This window comes from Pipistrellus kuhlii, unplaced genomic scaffold (genome assembly GCF_014108245.1).
Source record: "Pipistrellus kuhlii isolate mPipKuh1 unplaced genomic scaffold, mPipKuh1.p scaffold_m20_p_10, whole genome shotgun sequence".
Lineage (NCBI taxonomy): Eukaryota > Metazoa > Chordata > Mammalia > Chiroptera > Vespertilionidae > Pipistrellus > Pipistrellus kuhlii.
The window spans coordinates 51844786-51862759 of NW_023425405.1; the positions used below are offsets into that span (position 1 = coordinate 51844786).

Sequence of the window (17974 nt, forward strand, 5' to 3'; positions counted from 1 at the left end):
GAAATGTTCTTGCTATTCAGGAACCGTGGTTGACTTAAAGAGCACACAATTATCTGGGTTTCTGTCCTTTAGTAGGAGAAAACTGAATGTACGGCTAACTTTCTCACTACAGTTGTATCCAAAAAAGAAAAAAGTTGAACCAAAACTGGTTTGGCTCAGTGGATAGAGCATTGGCCTGCAGACTGCAGGGTCCCAGGTTCGATTCCGGTCAAGGGCATGTATCTTGGTTGCGGGCATATCCCAGTAGGGGGTGTACAGAGATAGCTAATCGAAATTTCTCTCTCATCGATGTTTCTAACTCTGTCCCTCTCCCTTCCTCTCTGTGAAAAATTAATAAAATATATATTTTTTAAAAAGTTGATACAGTCAACAATTTTTTCTATTTGTACAGGGATAATACAGTGTATTAAACATGTAAGGTCTTCATCTACATGGGTTTGATTACAGAAACTAATCAAGTATTCTTTAAATTAAAAAAAAAAAAAGAAGAAAAGACCATTTTTAAATTTAGAGTCCAACAGGGACCTAGAATTTTAGATATGTAACAGAGAAAAGATATTGAAGAACAAGTATGAAACTTCAGAAGATATTTATCTACAGTTGTAAACTAAAAACATAGGGAAGAAAACCAAATAGGAAAACAGAATAGCCACAATCTTTAAAAATCTTTTCTGTAAATGTTTTTCCTTCCTATCTGAAAAGTAATCTGGCAAGTCAAAAAAAAAAAAAAAAAAAAAAAGATTGCTACAGCATAAGACTTGAGCAATCCTAATGATTCATGGGATTTTAACAAGTTTCTGTTCTTAACAAAATGTCAGGCTCTCTCTCCCAGTCCTGTTTTATCAGAAGCTTGGGTAGGAGTCTGGGCTTCATTCACACCGACAGACCTGGGCTCCTGTCCTGTCTGCCTTGCTGGGCATGAAGGCACCCTGACCACGCCCTGTAGTTCCCATTGCAGGGACGATGCACCTGGTACAAATGCTGGGGGCTCACCGGTTTATCAAAACACAACGGTTGCTATAAAAGCCCGTTTTGCTGAAAAGCATTTTAAGCAGCCATCTTGTGTATCTGCGATACCTGTGTGTGCGAGTCTGCGCAGACACACACAGGCGCTACGAGGAACACAGCAGGCCTACTCTTCACGACCCACCCTTCCACGCGGCTAGAAGGTTAGGTTTTTAAACCAAGATCGTGAATTCCTTTTGTCACTAAACAGAGAGTTGTTCTAATAGACAACTTGATTTGCACACAGCACTTCAGAGTTCACCAAAGGCTGTGGCCTCCGCTCTGAGCACACACCAGCCCGGCGAACGCCGCGCCTTACCTCGGCACTCCACGTTGGGGTCTCCCCAGAAGAGCTCCTGGCACTCGCTGCAGGTGCGGCCCCCGAAGCCGGGCATGCACTGGCACTGCCCCGTGAACTGCAGCCAGAAACAGATCTCTGTCAGCGGGCTGCGGGGCACACGCGGTCACACTTCCTTTCCCGGCTGCCAGTCGGGGAATGGGACGGAGCTGCTGGCCTGGGCCTCCGCACCCTGACCGGAGGGGAGTCTTCCCTCCGTCCCAGGGGCTAGGGGCCAGCTGCTCCTGTGCAGAGGTCGGAAGGGCCCAGCACGTCACATCCTATTTACACGCTTCTTCACCACTCGCTACGTGCCCCGGGGCTCACCTGCTGGGCAGCCCTCCTTCCTGGGGTGTCCATGAGCACTTCTGACAGTGCTGCCTGGGGCACCTGTCAGGCCCCGTGGCTAAGAAAGCAGTCTGATCCAGCAGCCAGGGACATTCTCATGTGGGTTGGCAACGGGAAGCCCTCTACTAACATGCCTGGTCAGTTTTTTTTCATAAACTTAGGTTTTGGTACCAAGATGATATTAGCACTAGAGGCCTGATTCATCAAATTCATGCAACAGTAGGCCTTCCTTCCCCCAGCTGCCAACAGGGGCTTCCCTCGCAGCCTTGGTTTCGTCTGGGAGGTCATCCCGTCTAATTAGAATATTATGCTTTTATTATTATAGGTTATAAAACAAGCTTATTTTGGTTTTTAATGTCTCTTAATAATGGTCTGTGGTTTTCTTTATAGAAACTTCACAATTATTGCTGCACATCTTTCGGTCAATTTATTTGTAAGAGTTCATTGTTTTTTTTACAACAATGATAAATGGCATTATTACTTAATTTTCATTTTACTTATTTTAATATGCTTCTGTTTATAGAATTGATTTTTGTACATTGATCTTGTATCTGACAATGTTAATAAAGTTACTTATGAATTCTAAAAAAAAAAAGAAAAATGCCATGGTTGCATCGGATGGGGCCTCCATGTATGCTTATGTCCCAGGCGAGGGGAACGAGTGACAGCTGACACGCCATCTGTGCTCTGCCTGCCGAGCTGTGGGTCCTGCAGCAAGAAAGGCCGGGGCCACTGGGAAGGGGCCTTCCTCTACGTGGGACAAAGGCACCAAATAGCTGTCCCCTGGATTCAGAGGCATCTATCCTCAGCCCTGAGGCCTCCCCGCTCCCCTCAGCACCTCACCTCATTACAGGACGGCCCGAAGGAATGAGCAGCGTCACAGCCGCAGGGCTCACACCCGGTCCCGCTGGCCAGCTGCCAGGTATTGGGGGCACAGCGGTCACAGTTCTGCCCGACCACGTTCGGAAGGCACGGGCACTGGCCGGTGGCTTTGTCGCACTGGCAGTCGGAGCCGTTGCAGTGGTCCTGCACGGTGCCCAGGGAGTTGCAGACGCACTCTGGAAAAGAACGGGACAGGACTGGCTCACACAGCCACGCTCTCAAACTACAGGCAATGCAGAGTGAGCTCGCTACCTCCCCAGGGCTAAGAGGTCCCCCCTCCAGGTTTCAACCTGGAAATGCAAGTGAGCAGTGAAAAGAACGGAGGCGGTAAAAACAAACAAAACACACAAAGAACTACAACTGTTGTTCTTCAGAGGCTCTGGGGATGTTCTATTCTGCAGTCCTGACGTCTCCCATGCAGATGTGCACAATGACGGCAAGTTCTGTCTAGGGGAATTTTCAAGATACTATGCACGTTTGTTAAGATGCTGGTGAAACATGTTTAAATTGAGGATTGAACAAGAAATGATAAAAAAAAAAATATGCCATGGGAACTGAGACATGTAATGATTTCCAGCTCTTGGCAGGGAGCGGCAGGAATGGCTGTGTGAGACAGGAGGTAGGAGCCCTTTGAGTGAGTAAGACTTGAAGGAATCCAGCCCTGCAGGTCCTCAGCATTCCATACGCTGTCTGCATAAACAGAGACGGGGCCTGGGGGCTGTGCACCTGAATGGCAGGCGAGGCTCCCTGATCTCGGTCAGAGAGAAATAAGGGGGTTCTGAAAGAGAGACTTCAGAGGTGGTTCTTCCTTTTCCTCAGCCCAGGAGGCTCTGCCCATCAATGGCAGACAAGGCATGGACCAGAGTGGGCATCCAGGATCTCCCAGTCCTAGCCAATCAGCAGTTTCCTGGGAAGAACCTGGATAAATCAATACACTTTATTGGATGGCACTGAGCAGCTACAGTTTTTCTTTTTGATTGTCTCTCTCGGGCACTGAGGCATACTCTGAGACTTCAGTTCTGCTAGAAAATGATACAAGGAAAAGAAAAAAAAAAAAGATCAGTCTCATCTTTCTTTTGCCAAAAGAGGACTGTTACCTCTCTGAACAAGGGACCAGTGTATTCCCAAAGGAAAGAAATACCGGAAGAACGGAGTCCCCCGCGAAGAAGAAAGCGGAAACCCTCCTCATAAACGGGCATCTTACTCCGGCAGTCCTGCTGGAGGGCGTCGCCGTAGTAGCCGAAGCGGCAGCGCTGGCAGTGCTCCCCCTCCGTGTGGTACAGGCACTTGAGGCACCTCCCCGTCTCCTTATCGCAGGCGTCCGGGTCGGTCGTGTCGATGTTGTGATGACAGTGGCAAGGCCGGCACGCCCCTCCGACATCAGAGGGATTGCCAAAGAAGCCCGAGGCACAGTCCTCGCATCTGGGGCCTATTGTACAATAAAACCAAGCGCAATCCCTTCAGCCCGCGGACACGAGGCCTCGTCCAGCCACATTCCTGCCCAGAGAGTCAGCCAGGCTGTGCTCCGCACACTAGTCACCCAGAGCTCAGGGTTCCCATGAGGGGGGGAAAGCCAGGCTTCTGTAAGGAACACTGCTGCTCAGAGGCCACCGTGGGGCACGGATGCCTGTAGGAGTTCCGGCACAGGGGCTTTTAGCTTCTCACTGCACAAGGAACCCAGCAGATGAGGAGCTAAATTAATGATCCAATGGGTCACGCTCAGTTTGGTGTTAAATCCTAATCCAAGGGTTACAGTGACTGAAAAACCACTGCTCCTTCCTGAGCAGCCTGGAAAATGGGGTCCCTTCATGATGACCACATTCCCTAAGAAATCCCGAAACCACAGGTAAATGTTTACTGAGCTGTGGATAAGTGTAACTAGTGTTTGAAAGCATGGGATCAAGTAGGAAATAAAAGGGAGTGTATTTTCACTCCTCACTACACTCCCTGAGTGTTGACAGATAATGTTAAGTATTACCAACAAGAAGGATGTATCTAGCATTGGCTGACTCGGTGCCCTGGGGACCCCCAACATGATTCTTTCCTTCCTCTGAGAGTCTTCTGCTTAGGAGCTGGCCAGGGGAAGGGAGAATCGAATGTACATTAAAAGCATTCGCAGGGATTTGTGATGGATTCAAATGAGCCTGCTCTCCTGCTCTGTACTATAACATTATTATCATCGAGACTCAAGAATGACTCTACCCCACATGCCAGACAAGAAAAGAGTATCTTTTCAGATTCCCTTCGCTGGTAATTAAGGATTGGCTCATTCTTCATCTATTTCTTTCATGAACAGCTAACTCCTAAAAGACACCTCTCTTCCTTCCAAGAGTTTCTACATCACTTACCAATGTACCCAGGGTTGCAGACACAGGCGAGCTGTAAAGTTACAGGATCTTGATAGCAGCTACTGGCAAACTGGCGTCCGCTGTCGGGACCATCGGGGCACGGGCAAGGGCGGCAGTGATCTCCTGACCCAATGATGGGGTCACCATAGTAACCCGCCAAGCACCTACATCAGTCACAAGAGAGAGAGAGGGGGCCGGGAACCAGACTTGTGAGAAACCTGCGACAAGAAAAGGTCTTAGAAACTGCATTCTCCGTTTGGGAACACACTTCCCAAGGGGAACAGAGGTTCTCAAACATGAGTTCTAATCAGAACTCCCCGAAGGGACCTGTTCTAACTCAAGACTGCTGGACTTCTCCTCCGTTTCTGACGGAAGTGGTTCCAGGTCATGCCGGTAGTGCTGGGCCACTGCATTAGGATGCCATCCCTGGCCTCACCTGGACCCTCCCTCCCTGCTTCCCAGGGAATGAGGTGTTATCTCCCCAAGTGCATCCCACTGTCCCGTCAGCTGCCTGCCTGCCCTGAGCATTCTGGCCAGCTCCCTCCTTGCCCTGAGTCTGGGGAAGGGATGAGGGGACCTGTGGTTGTCTGACTCTGCCTGAGAGGACGACAAGCTCGCTAGCCCATGGCGGATGTTCTGCAACTAGTCTATACCAGAAACAGAGCTGATAAGGGAGCGCTCCAGCTGCAGGACTCTTGCGTGTCTCTCTCTCTCTCTCAGGTGGTTTCAAAGTCGGTCATGGATGAGGAATGTTATTTATCAACTCCTCCGTCCCATCTCCTCTCCTCACAGATAAGGAACCCTCGGAGATGAACTGATTTGCAAGCTTACACAACTCGTTAGCAAAGAGCCAGGATCTGAATGCAGCCTCCTGACTTTCGGCAAGGAATTCTGGGACTGTGTCAGGCTGCTTCTCCATGTGAATGGTGTTTAGGTTCCTGGCTCACTTCCTGTAACCTAAGCGCTTACAGGCATTTGAAGATCATCCAGTCCAACCTAGTTCCTCACTAACAGAAAGGTGGATACTTGGAAAAGTGAGAGAACTCCTCCAAGGTGATAAAGCACGACAGGGCCTGGAACTCAGATCTAAGGATTTTCAATTCAGTTTGTTTTTCATATATATTTTTTTCATTTTTGAGGCAGAGGTACTATTTTTTAAGCAGGTGCGGGGAAGAGGAAGAAATAGAAGGGAAAAGTTGTTCAGAGGAACCTAACCATGGGCTGGGGAATTGCTGGTGATGAAGCAATGTCATACACTGGGTTTTGAGAAAGTTTTCTGGGTGAAATAAACCCCCTACATCATGACAGAAACTGAGTGTCCATTTCCTGGCTCCCCCTCCACTTCCCACCTCGGGGACAATCTGAGTCTGGAGCTTCCTTTTAAATGCATGGGCTTGATACCAATTATCTTGGAAGAGGAAAAGAATGATGAGAAATCGGCTCAAGCTAGGAGCAAATTAATAAAGTTTTGTCGTCCAAACTAGGGCTAAATAGCTTTCCTCCTCCCACACCCTCTTGTTGCCCAGCAAGAAATCAAAACGCTTTACAAGTAAATCCAAGAAGAGCTGGCGATATAAACCAAGCTGTTCTCACGGGATGTTCTCGCAAAGACATTACACAGTGTGCTGATTGCGAATCGGCATGCGGACACCACCTTTGTTGACTGTGCTCCCCTCGTAATCTGATTTCCTCATCTGTCTCTTTTTCTCGAATTCATTTTCTATCTCCCATTGAAAAAAACATAGAAAACTTAACGCAGAACACAAAAGAGGATACCAATATCCCAATTTCTTCCTCTCCGTCTTGTGTAAGTCGTTCCTTATAGCCTTTTACAACACAGTTTTGTGGTTGGAAGGGATAATTTTTACTCAAAGAAGTATAATCACTGGTACCTCCAAATTCTTGAATACCCTCTAGCACAGAGACAAGACCACACGCCTGCTTCCATGCACACCTTCATGCCATAAGTTAATCACATATTCACTTTCACTAACCATTTCTCTTTCATGGGATGAGCGACTTTGTACTGACCGGGACTTGCTGAAATCTTAAAAAAAACAAAAATCCCATGTAGAGTGGATGGATATTAGAAGAGAAAACTTACTGACATGGAAGGTGAAGACCAGTACTAAAAAAAAGGGCAAATTCTAATAGCACGTCTGCCTTTCTTGATTAGTGACGAATTGTGAGGTCAGCATGTCCTTCTCTCACAGGGACTATTTCTTCTCGGGTGAGCAGGGCTGCAATGTTATTAGAAGCACGGTCTATGTCCCATGTTTATTACACCCAGCGCAGTGCTTTGCATCTGTAACAAACTCTCCCATTCACAGGTGCTAACTGCAGAGCAGATCTAACTTTTGCACATTTTATGTGGTCTGGTCTCCTGGAAACTATAGCTACATAAAATGTTTAAAAACACACACACATACACAGCACAAAGCTTTTAAAATGACTCATCCCATTTGGATTGGGTCTCCAGTCTGACTGAAATGAGGCATTCACATTTCACAATCCGCATCCCCCGCCAGAATCGGCTGGGACAGAGAGGCGATGTCTGCCCAGACCTATGACGACCTCCAGGATGCCCCCTCACCCCCCCAAGAGGGCAGATTCACGCCGGGCTTGTTCTTGGCCACGTCCACGGCCCCAGAACCATGCCTGCCTGGCACACAGAAGGTGTCAACTAGATAGGCACTGGGTGAATGAATGTGTTCCTAGAAAATGTGGTCAGAAATGACTGAGCCATCTGGAGGCTGGTGGAGACTCCTTCTGTGGTTTCCCGCAGGTGATGCTGACTCAGCCAAACGTGATCTGTTCTCTCTCCATTCGAGAGGCTGCGCCCACGTACCTCTCACAGTTGTGGCCTGTGGTGTAGTCCTGGCAGCTCAGGCACTCCCCTGTCACCGCGTCGCAGTCCTCGGCATGGCCGTTGCACTGGCAGGGCTGGCAGCTCGGGAAGCCCCAGTACACGGGCAGGCACCGGTCACACTGCCGCGCGTACACCCCCTGGAAGCAGTGGCACTGGCCGGTGACCGGGTCGCAGAAGGCACTGACGGACCCTTGCAGGTGGCAGTCACACGCTGGAGAGACACACGACCGGGGAACCTTGAGACACGCATTGCATGCAAGCACACCCCTCCCGGGGGCTCCCCCCGCCTGCCCGAGGGGCTGGGGTGACCTCGCCGGGATTGGCCGGGTAACCTGCAGGAGGACACCCAGGTCAGGTGAACCTACGTTTGCATCCACTGGGGCCGAAGCCGAAGGTTCCCGGGGCACATCTGTCGCAGGTCCTTCCGACCACGTTGGGCCGGCACTGGCACTGGCCGCCGTTGGGGTCGCAGACGGAGCTTAAGGAGCCCTGGGGGTCGCACTCACACGCTGCGGGGGGAGAAGGGGTCACAGCTGGGACACGGCGGCGGCTCCTCCCGGAAAGGAGGGCAGCTCGTCACCCCCGGGCCCGGCCCGGCTGTCCCTTCCCCGGGGCTCTCTCCTGGACGCCCTGGGCTTTTCGGAATTCCCACGGAATCCAATCTCATCCCCGTGAGGAGCAGGAGGGAAGCTACAGGGCGCAGAGCTGGCAGGTACAAGCGGTTTTTCCAGGGAAACCATTAAGGTTTTCTCTCCCTCAAAGCTGACAGATCACAGGACCTAAGACAGAAGCCCAAGGACCTGTGGGAGAGGGTCCGACCTTTCAAAGAGAAAACCAAACTCAGCTCTGTGCTGTGCCTCTAACCCCGGCCCAACGGCCCTCCCAACGCTGCAGCCTCACGCCTCCCGGGTGTGTGTGTGTGTGTGTGTGTGTGTGTGTGGTGTGTGGTGTGTGGTGTGTGGTGTGTGGTGTGTGGTGTGTGGTGTGTGGTGTGTGGTGTGTGGTGTGTGGTGTGTGTGTGTGTGTCTTGCATATTGATTGCATTCACAATGGGGCTTTATCACTAAAATATTCTTTAAAAAAAAAAAAAGACAAACTATTTTTTGTTGTTGTTGTTGTTGTTCATCCTCACCCAAGGCTATTTTTCCATGGATTCTTAGAGACCGTGGAAGGGAGGGGGACAGACAGAGAGAGAGAAACAACGATGTGAGAGAGAGACACCCATTGGTTGCCTCCCGCCCGTGCCCCAACCAGGCCAGGGAGCCAGACTGGCGAGGGCTAACGACAAACACCTGTTGAGACACGGTCTTTCTTGTGCCGCCGGCCTGACAGCTCTCTCTGCGGGGTGCTTTCCCATGTGCCTCACGGTGCCAAGTGTGGCTCTCAAGGAAAAAGGGCAGGAGCCGCTGTGCTCACACCTACCCAAGCCTGTCTGGTGTATGAGGGCAGAGATGCTGAAGATGATGTTCCTGCAGACGTCGGTCATCGGCGTTTTCACAACGCTCCTGCTGTTCTCCAGGCACCGGTACCGCTGGAAGATTTCCCAGGCGCCGTTGGTCACCGGCCCGTCGCCCGAACCGCCCACAGTGAAGATGTCCAGCGACTGACAGAACGGCATGAGGACCAGCTACGAGGAAGCGAGATCAGCAAAGGGTTCAGACACGGGCGCCCGGTGTCCACAGGGACAGCAAGCGAACACATCAAACCCCAGATGCTTCTCTGACTCACGGAAAGGAAAAGTCCGATTCTCTTAATAAACCTTCCCATTCTTGAAATCTTCTTGCCAGAAAGGGTTTAGGTAAACCTTAGGTAGTTTGATGGTTTTTGAAGTGTCATCATTTTTAAGACATTCCATATTTTCAGAAGTAATCAGGGGGTGGAATTTTTTTGTTTCGTTTTGATATCCTCCCTTGAGGATATGCTTAGAGAGAGGGGTGGGGGGGAGCGAGGGAGAGAGAAAACATTGATCTGTTTCCTTCCATATGTGCTCCGATTGGGATCAAACCCACAGGTCAGGTATATGCCCTGATGGGGAATCGAACCGGCGACCTTTAGGTGCACCGGACGATGCTCAAACAGCTGAGCCACTCTCTAGGGCCGGAGGGTGGGGTTTCACTGAAACAAATAAGCAAAGCATCCCTGGAGGTAAAAAGGTGACTCCGTCTAGCCTCTCAGCAAGACCCCTCCACCAACCCCCGGGGAGGAAGATGCACACTTCCTGCCCAGCCTTCCCTGCGCATGTGGGGAACGGCCCTGCACTTACCGAGTCGATGAGTGTGTAGGGGCTCTCCACTTCGCTGTCGGAGGAGGTGTACTGGGGCAGCTCCAACCGGACTGTGTAGTTCACGCCCTTCTCAAAGCACACGGGGCGCGGGAGGACCACGTACCTGCCCCAGACCACAAACAACAACAACCAAAGTCAACCTGCAGGTATCCAGTCAGCCAGTCAGAGCGCTACACAGCTCTTTCCCAAGGAAGGAAGTCAACAGTCAGTGTCTGCCTTTGACCCTGAAAGAGTCACTGTAGAACGCACCACAGGCAAGATAACAGAAAATGAAGGAAATGCTCAGCGAGCCTATTGGTTCTATGGAGCTGCCAACCGCGGTCACACTGACCTCGACCCGGGCGATAAGGACACCACCTGGTTGTCGTCATCGGGGACCGTGTTGCCGCAGCGGCTGCTGGTGGGAATCTTCCCCGGCCGCTGCACCGTGATGACCGCCTTCTCCCAGTAGTCAGGGAGCTGGAGGAAGAAGCCACCCGTCAAAGGACCATCTGCCCAGGCCCCCTGCTCCTGTCTGCAAAGACCTCTGCCCAGTTTAGCTGCAGGACACTTGCTTGCGTTTCTCTTCCCTCTTTACCGTGTCCTCTGCTATCACCCCAGTTCCAGCCTGATCCCTTCCCATCTGGACCTGAAACAGCGTCCCAACTGCTCTCCCTGCATCCCCCACTGTCCCTTCCCACCCGTGTTCAAACATAGCTCAGATCATGACGATCCCCTGCTCAAAACCTGCAATGGCTTCCTCTGAGTGCAGAGCACAAGCTCATTCATTGGTCCTAGCACCTTTCCTAGCAGCAGGCCTGACCATACCCGACACCCAGCTACGTGGAATGACTCTCAAAACACTCCTCTCCGCTGCTCATGCTCTTCCTGACTTCCTCGTGTCAAAATGTCATCCGTGTTGAAGGTGAGGCCTGCATCTGTTTCTATGAATCATGTTGGCAGCCCCTGACCCAGCCTCCAGGCGAGAGGCTCTCATTCTGTCTTACAGTTAGGGGCGTGTCTGTCTCTCTGTGTGTGTGTGTGTGTTTGCCCCTGGGAAGTGCAGGCCCTGAGGGCAGAGACAGGACCGGATACATTCTCGCCACCACCTCCGTTCTCAGCAAGCTTAGGTGCCTAACAGGGGATTGCTAAAAGTTCCTGAAACTGGATTCAAGAAAAATGTTCATGTTCACTTTCATGGAGGCTAGAAAGTCACAGAGAATTCTCTATTCCAGTGGAACCTCCAAGTTTGACAAAAACAGTGTCCATTAGAAGAAAGACTTCTCTACCAATATCCCCCGGATCCCCAACAATTCGGGGAGGGTTTACCTGTGGCTCGTAGCGAATGAGGATTTCATACTCCATGGAGTATGGAATGTTGTCAATGAAAAACTCCAAATAAGCCCCTTCCGGCACTTGGACGAAGCCCGCTCCGGTCCAGGAGGGAACCCGGTCCTGCACATACTGCCGCTCCACGATGGTGACCTCCTGAGGACCCACAGACAGTCTCTGTGTTACTTGCAATGCAGTTCCATTAAATGTAACAAAGCAATCTGAAGTTACCCGACGGCGCAAACCTGCATCATTTTGCCTATATTTTGTCGTCACATTTTCCCAGGAGACTGTAAAATGTTTTTACATATATAAACAGCCCATTGGTTTTTTAGTTTTGTGGTTGAGGTAGTCTTGGGAGGCGGGACTCCGAGGCTTAGGACAGACCTTCTGCGGTATAACCAGTGGGATCTGCACAGAGGAAGGAAGAGGACATCCCATGTGTTGCCATGAGCCAGTCTAGGCGTCACAGGGCATTTCCCAGATTTTCTACAATGTCAGGCCAATCTTTAGTGGACTTATTTATATCCATCTCTCTCACTGGCATTTGTTTCAAGCACCAAGGACAAGTGAAGAAACGATATAATCACGAATGCCCACTATCGATGAGCTCTTGATCATCACTGAGGCTGAGAATTGATCAAGTTGAGCTGCTTAACTCAACGTGGATTTGGATTTGTTTGCAGGGGGACATAATGCCTGTGGTTAGTCATCTCCAAAGAAGTCCTGCATTTCTGTGGGGGGGAGGGGGGAGAGGGGGCACTTTACCAGGAAGAGGTAGGACCTACATTATCCCATCCTCAGATCTGGTCTAGACTTATGAGGTGACAAAAAAAAAAAAAAAAAAAAAAAAAAAAAAGGCAAGAAAATGAGACTATGTCTTCAGGGCCCAGGCTTTAAGAGACCTGACAGTTCTGTCTCCTCCTTGGAAGCCAGGCGCCATGTAAAAGTCTCACTCTCCTGCCTCTATCATGCTGCGAGGAGAGGTCACGCAGAGAAAACCGCCCAGCCGGCCACCAGCAGCCTCAGCCACCCACGCCAAAGTGCCAGGCACACAGCTAAGCCAGGACATGTTAGCGGCTTATTCCATAGCCGCAGGAAACGGAAACATCGTCCTGAGTACTTCCTATAGCAGATCAACAGCAACAGTGCAGCAGAAGTGGGAAGAATGGAAGAAAAGGCAACACAAAAATACCTCCACACACCAAAGGCCTTATTAGTGAATGTCTCGGAGTGTCTGTGAGCCACCTATGAATTTAGCTTTAAATAGGACTGTTCCCAAGTTCCCATGGTCCCGATCCTTACTTTGGGCTCACCGAAAAAATACTTCTGATTTGTTTACAAAATGTGTACACGTCATCGCTGCTTCCAAACACCCCTTTCCCGACCTGCCAAGCGCCTGCTACTCACGGGCCCGAAGTTGGCTTCCTCTGCTTCGTAGATGTAGTGGTCCAAGGTGGTGAAGTAGTAGCCCGGCTCCACTTCGTTGCACTGACGTCCGATCATGTGGGGTCGGCACACGCACTGGCCCGACTCCGCGGAGCAGCTGGGAAGGAGCAGAGGGGGTCAGCGTGCTCGCCTCTCACAAAGGAGCCCTGCTGGATGCGGCTGTGCGTTTGCCATTACACATTAAAGGGGTGCAAGATCCAGGGGGGATCTTCTTACTTCCTTTGGAAAATAAGTACTTGGGAAAACCATGTTCTGTGATGAATCCCAAACTCTGCATGACGAGGTCTTTCACGTTTACCTCCCCTGTCCTGTCTTCACTATGCTCCGTCCACACCCCACCTAGGGGTTTTCTATAGATGTAACAGATGTTCCTGTTTTTATTTTCTTTTTTTTCTTTTTCTTTTCTTTTTTCTTTTTTCTACTGCTTAGGTTGCTTGCCTTATTTTCAGCTGCAACCCCTTTCCTGGGCCTTAGACCCAAATACCCAACTCCTAGGAGGACAGTTCTAACTTAGCTGTCCCAGAGACCAACTGCACTCAACGCCTCCCATGTTCTCTATCGGGGACAACACCACCACCACTGAGTCAACAAGTCAGAGACCTGGAAATTATTCTCTGGATTCTTTCTTCGTATCTATCAGGAACCCACTTCTGCGAATTCACCTCCTAGCGTTTGGTGCCTCTTTCCCCTTTCCATGGGCTATGCTGTGCCTTTCTTCCTTCTCTCACTCACAGGAAAAGCAACTATAATCTTCTAATTCAGGGGTCCTCAAACTTTTTAAAGTGGGGGCCAGATCACAGTCCCTCAGAGAGCTGGAGGGCCGGACTATATGAACTACTAATTCCTACTGTAACATCTCGGCTGCGCTCACTGCCCAAAAAACCTGGCGGGCCGGATCAGACTCCTCTGCGGGCCGCATGTGGCCCAAGGGCTGTACGTAGTTTGAAGACGCCTGTATCTAATTGGTCTATTTGTTGCGAGTCTTCCCACTTCCCAACCCAAGCCGCTACCCCAGAGCTGCCCAGATGAACCTCTCTAAGATGCGTGCACTGTTACCACTTCAGTGGCCTTGGGGAGGTGTAACAGGACTTCCACCATCTGGCCATCTCTACCTTTCCAGCCTCATCCTCCCTCATCTCTCCCCACACTGAGCTGCTTACAACTTCTCAATTGTGCTGGTGACTCAGGTCCTCCTGCCTTTGCTTAGGCTGTTCTTACAGCCTGGAATGCCCTTCTCCCCGATTCACCCGGCAGAGGTCCACCTATTCTTTCCAGGCTCACCAAGGACTCCCCGACCATCATCCCACTCCATCAAGTGCAACACCTTCTCTTCCATGCCACCACCTCCTTGCAGAGGGAAGGATGTATTTCCCACATCTACAACAAAGCTATCCCACAGCAGCTGTCCATTCAAGCTGAGGCCCTGCGTCTTCAAATCCTACTTATTTTTCAAAGCCCAGCTCAACGTTCATGAAGTCTTGCTTGGTTCCCTCCTCCTACATTCCTACTGGTGCTTCCTGAGGCTTCAATTATTCCTTAGCAGCACTGATAAGACATTTCTGGCCTTCTCTCTGTGGTATAATTATTGGCACACCTGTTTAACCCCCTCCTGCACTGCCAACTCCTGAGGGCCCGGGCTGTGCCGTATTCACCTCAGTCAGCCCCGCAGGGCCTGGCTCAGGGCTCTGCACGCAGAGTACTCCCAGACACTGGCTCAACAAACAAACGCATGAAGGATAGGAGTTCCGAATTTTAAAAACAAACAGAAAAAGAATAGGAGATTTGCTGTAATAACACAACTTTTAAAAATCAGTCCATTATTCTTTTAGGTAATAAAGGCCTTGGGATGAACTTATTATTCAAGAATAATGAAATAATTTATTCATTTTGTTCTCAGCATACATCTGTCTTTTTCCTTAGTATCATCACTTTGTGTACATGGTATAACCAAATTATACACATTCATTTTTACTTCATTGAAGTCATGTGGTTTAAAACTATTACTTTAAACCCATTTCCAGACTTTTTTTTTTCCTTCTTATCCCAAAGTTCATTTGAAACCAAGTCTCTAAGTCCAAATAAAGTCTTCTTCTGTATGTATATCATGTGAGTCGTTTTTACCCTGCAGGAATATGAGTCCTTAATGTCCCGGAGCCAATTCCCAGGGGAGAAAAGCTTGTTCCAATTAGGACCTAGCCCTCTTGTGGCCCCGTCCACCAACAAAAGCCATTTCCAAAAACCTAGGCATCAGACACTACATCCTAAGGACAAAAGAAAATCTTCATTTCCTGCTCAGATGACTACTGAGGGAACTTATGTCCAAAACACGAACCACCAAAGAAAAGAACTTGATTCTTCAAATGCCATCACTAGAAAATAAGCAAACAAAGCTGAGGACAAGGCCAGTGGGCAGACCCCTGGTGTGGCCTCTCCCCTGCAGCCCCATTCTAAAGAGGAAACAGCTCCGGAGAACCTGATCAGTGAAAGGAATCCCCTTCACAGCAGCCCTGGCACTCACTCCTCTTTGTATTCACAGACCTGAGTTGTCATTGTTAGGCACGACTCCCACTCAACACGCACTCCTTCAGCAAGCACACTCCTGGGGCTTTACCTGCCTGAGGAGAGGGCCCTCACACCCACAGCTCTCGGCATCCGTCCAGCCATGATCTGGTTGTATACATCCAGCCACGAACGGGACATTTCCATGGTTTGCCCAGCTGTCTTGTCCCCACCTGCTTGTCACCGGTCCCACTGATTTCTTATATTCAGCTCTGCTATTTCTGTCAGCAGATTAAAACTTCTTCTGATGTTGTAGGTGAGACATAACCTTCCCTTTTCTTTATCCCCAATGTCCAAGTCTTATTTCCCGATGTTTCTCAAGTCAGTTTCTGCTCACTGTCACTTCCACTCTCCTAGTCCAGTATGTCCTCTTTCTATACCTGTTACTCTAGCAACCTTCCAAACTGACCTCTTAAGCTCTTCTCTGCTCCTGCCCAGGCCATCCTGTCTACACTGCCAAGCCAATATTCCCACAGCATTGCTTTCATCATTTCATTAAAATCCACCATTGTTTCCACTCATATCAAGTCACCATGCACCTTCCTGGTTTCCAGCAGCCTCTGTAACCCACACTTCTTTGATGCCCGCCCTTTAATTTCAGATCAGCCACACTCCTCATACTCTCCCACAAATATTTACTGAGCAAATATTGCTCCTGAGGCTGTGCTTCCTGGTGTTAATACTCTCACATTTTGGTCCATTGTCAACTTTCTTCTGAATCAATCCTTACTTCCGTGGCAAAGTCCATTACTTCTGGCTAAATGATAAGGAGAAAGAAAGCTGGGGAGTGGGGGAAATATAGTCTTTGTCCTTAAAGAAATTACCGTTTAATTTGGGAGACTCAAAAATAAAGCAATTGACCAAAACAACAAATAAAAACGCTATAAGTACCTACAGGATAACTACTGTGCCTTGCAGGCGTCCTCAAACTTTTTAAAGTGGGGGCCAGATCACGGTCCCTCAGAGAGCTGGAGGGCCGGACTATATGAACTACTAATTCCTACTGTAACACCTCGGCTGCACTCACTGCCCAAAAAACCTGGCAGGCCGGATCAGACTCCTCTGCGGGCCGCATGTGGCCCGCAGGCCGTAGTTTGAAGACGCCTGCTTTAGAGGAAGGCATTGCTCATTTGATTAAGGGCAGCATCCTGAAATAGGTGGCTCTGAAGGTCGCAGAGGATCTTGACTGACAGAGAGAGGACAGGAATGACAGGAGCTAAGAGGGTAATGGAGGAATGTGAGCAGAGGTAGTCCAAATCAGACCAGATCTTGACCTTGCCACACTCACTCCCTCTCTATGCCTAGAAGGCTTCCCTGTTCACTTGTTACATCTCCCAAATCTCACTCATTTTTAAAAAAGCCAAGCTCAACTACTGTCTCCTCCACAGTGAGACAAAATATTTGTTACATGTAATTATCCTTTCCTGTGTTCAAGTAAAAATCACATTGGATAGAAATGGTACATTTAAAAGTTTGTATGTTAACCCCACAAATTTCCCTGTAACTAGATATTTAGTTCATTTAGATCAGTAAGGTAGAATAAGGATGTAAGATAAGACAAAATAAGTCAGGCCTTATGGTAGGAGATTAATGACCCAAAAAGATGTCCATGGCCTGATCCCCAGAATCTGTGGGTTATGTTACCTCCCATAGCTCAAGGGACTTTGCTGATGTGATTAAGGTTGAGGATCTTGGGATGGGCCCAATCTAATCACATGAGTTCTTAAAAGTGGAAGAAGAAAGCATCAAATGGGTAAAAGCTGTGACATGAGAATAACTGGACTCACAGCTGTTGGCTTTGAGGACAAAGGAGAAGGCCATGCAGAGTCAAGGGATGTGGGCAGCCCCTGGAAGCTGGGCACGGCGCCCCTCACGGAGAGCTGGCAGGAAAATGGAACCCTCATCCCAACTCAAAGCAACCAAATGCTGGTCAGCAGGAAACACATTTTCCTTTAGAGCCTTAATACAGAAACACAGCCCTACCGACATCTCCATTTTGGTCAACAAAGATTTCTCACAAACACAGAATTTAGCAACTTGTTTAATTGGAAGGAACGTTCTATTTCATTTAAATAGTGTTGAGCAGAGCAAATACTGTACAGTTTTAACTTTTCTCGATTATGAAGAAACTGGGAGAAAAATGAAAGGATAAAAAAATCATTTGTAAGAACCACCGCGGTTCAACACGGATTTCTGCTCCATCATTCTGATTACAAATAAGAGTTGGTTCCACATTGATTACCAGTCAGCACTACTCGTTTCATCCAGAGTTCCACTCCTCCCCCAAAGTCAGATACTTTCTTAAGGGGAAGGAGCTGTGCTCTGCAATACTTTTATGTCCAACTACGTGCAATTAACAAAGAGTTAGATGCCCACTCAATACATCGATGAAAAACTCATAATGATTTCTGCCCTTGTTTCAAAGTGTAAGAAATTTCATTTTCTCATTGATTGAGTACTTGCAAGGCCCACTGTGCTGGATAGAAAGGGAGATTCAAGAACAAGAAAGATACAATTCCTGTCTAAAGAGACGTTTGGAATACAAACAGCTATAATACACAGCCAACTAAAATAAGTGGGAA

General features: G+C 49.0%; 1 protein-coding gene across 1 annotated transcript in view; it reads right to left on the reverse strand.

The window, feature by feature from the left end:
• Nucleotides 1–17974, reverse strand: part of LAMB1 (laminin subunit beta 1) — a 65272-nt gene that overhangs the window by 19689 nt on the left and 27609 nt on the right. Inside the window, exons 14-24 of the mRNA XM_036429749.2 lie at nt 12795–12930; nt 11382–11540; nt 10405–10532; nt 10053–10176; nt 9212–9416; nt 8155–8298; nt 7769–8000; nt 4921–5084; nt 3777–4001; nt 2534–2748; nt 1325–1421 (exon numbers count right to left, since the gene is read on the reverse strand). Of these exons, the coding sequence (XP_036285642.2) occupies nt 1325–1421; nt 2534–2748; nt 3777–4001; nt 4921–5084; nt 7769–8000; nt 8155–8298; nt 9212–9416; nt 10053–10176; nt 10405–10532; nt 11382–11540; nt 12795–12930 (1829 nt within the window). The remainder of the gene's footprint in view (nt 1–1324; nt 1422–2533; nt 2749–3776; nt 4002–4920; nt 5085–7768; nt 8001–8154; nt 8299–9211; nt 9417–10052; nt 10177–10404; nt 10533–11381; nt 11541–12794; nt 12931–17974) is intronic.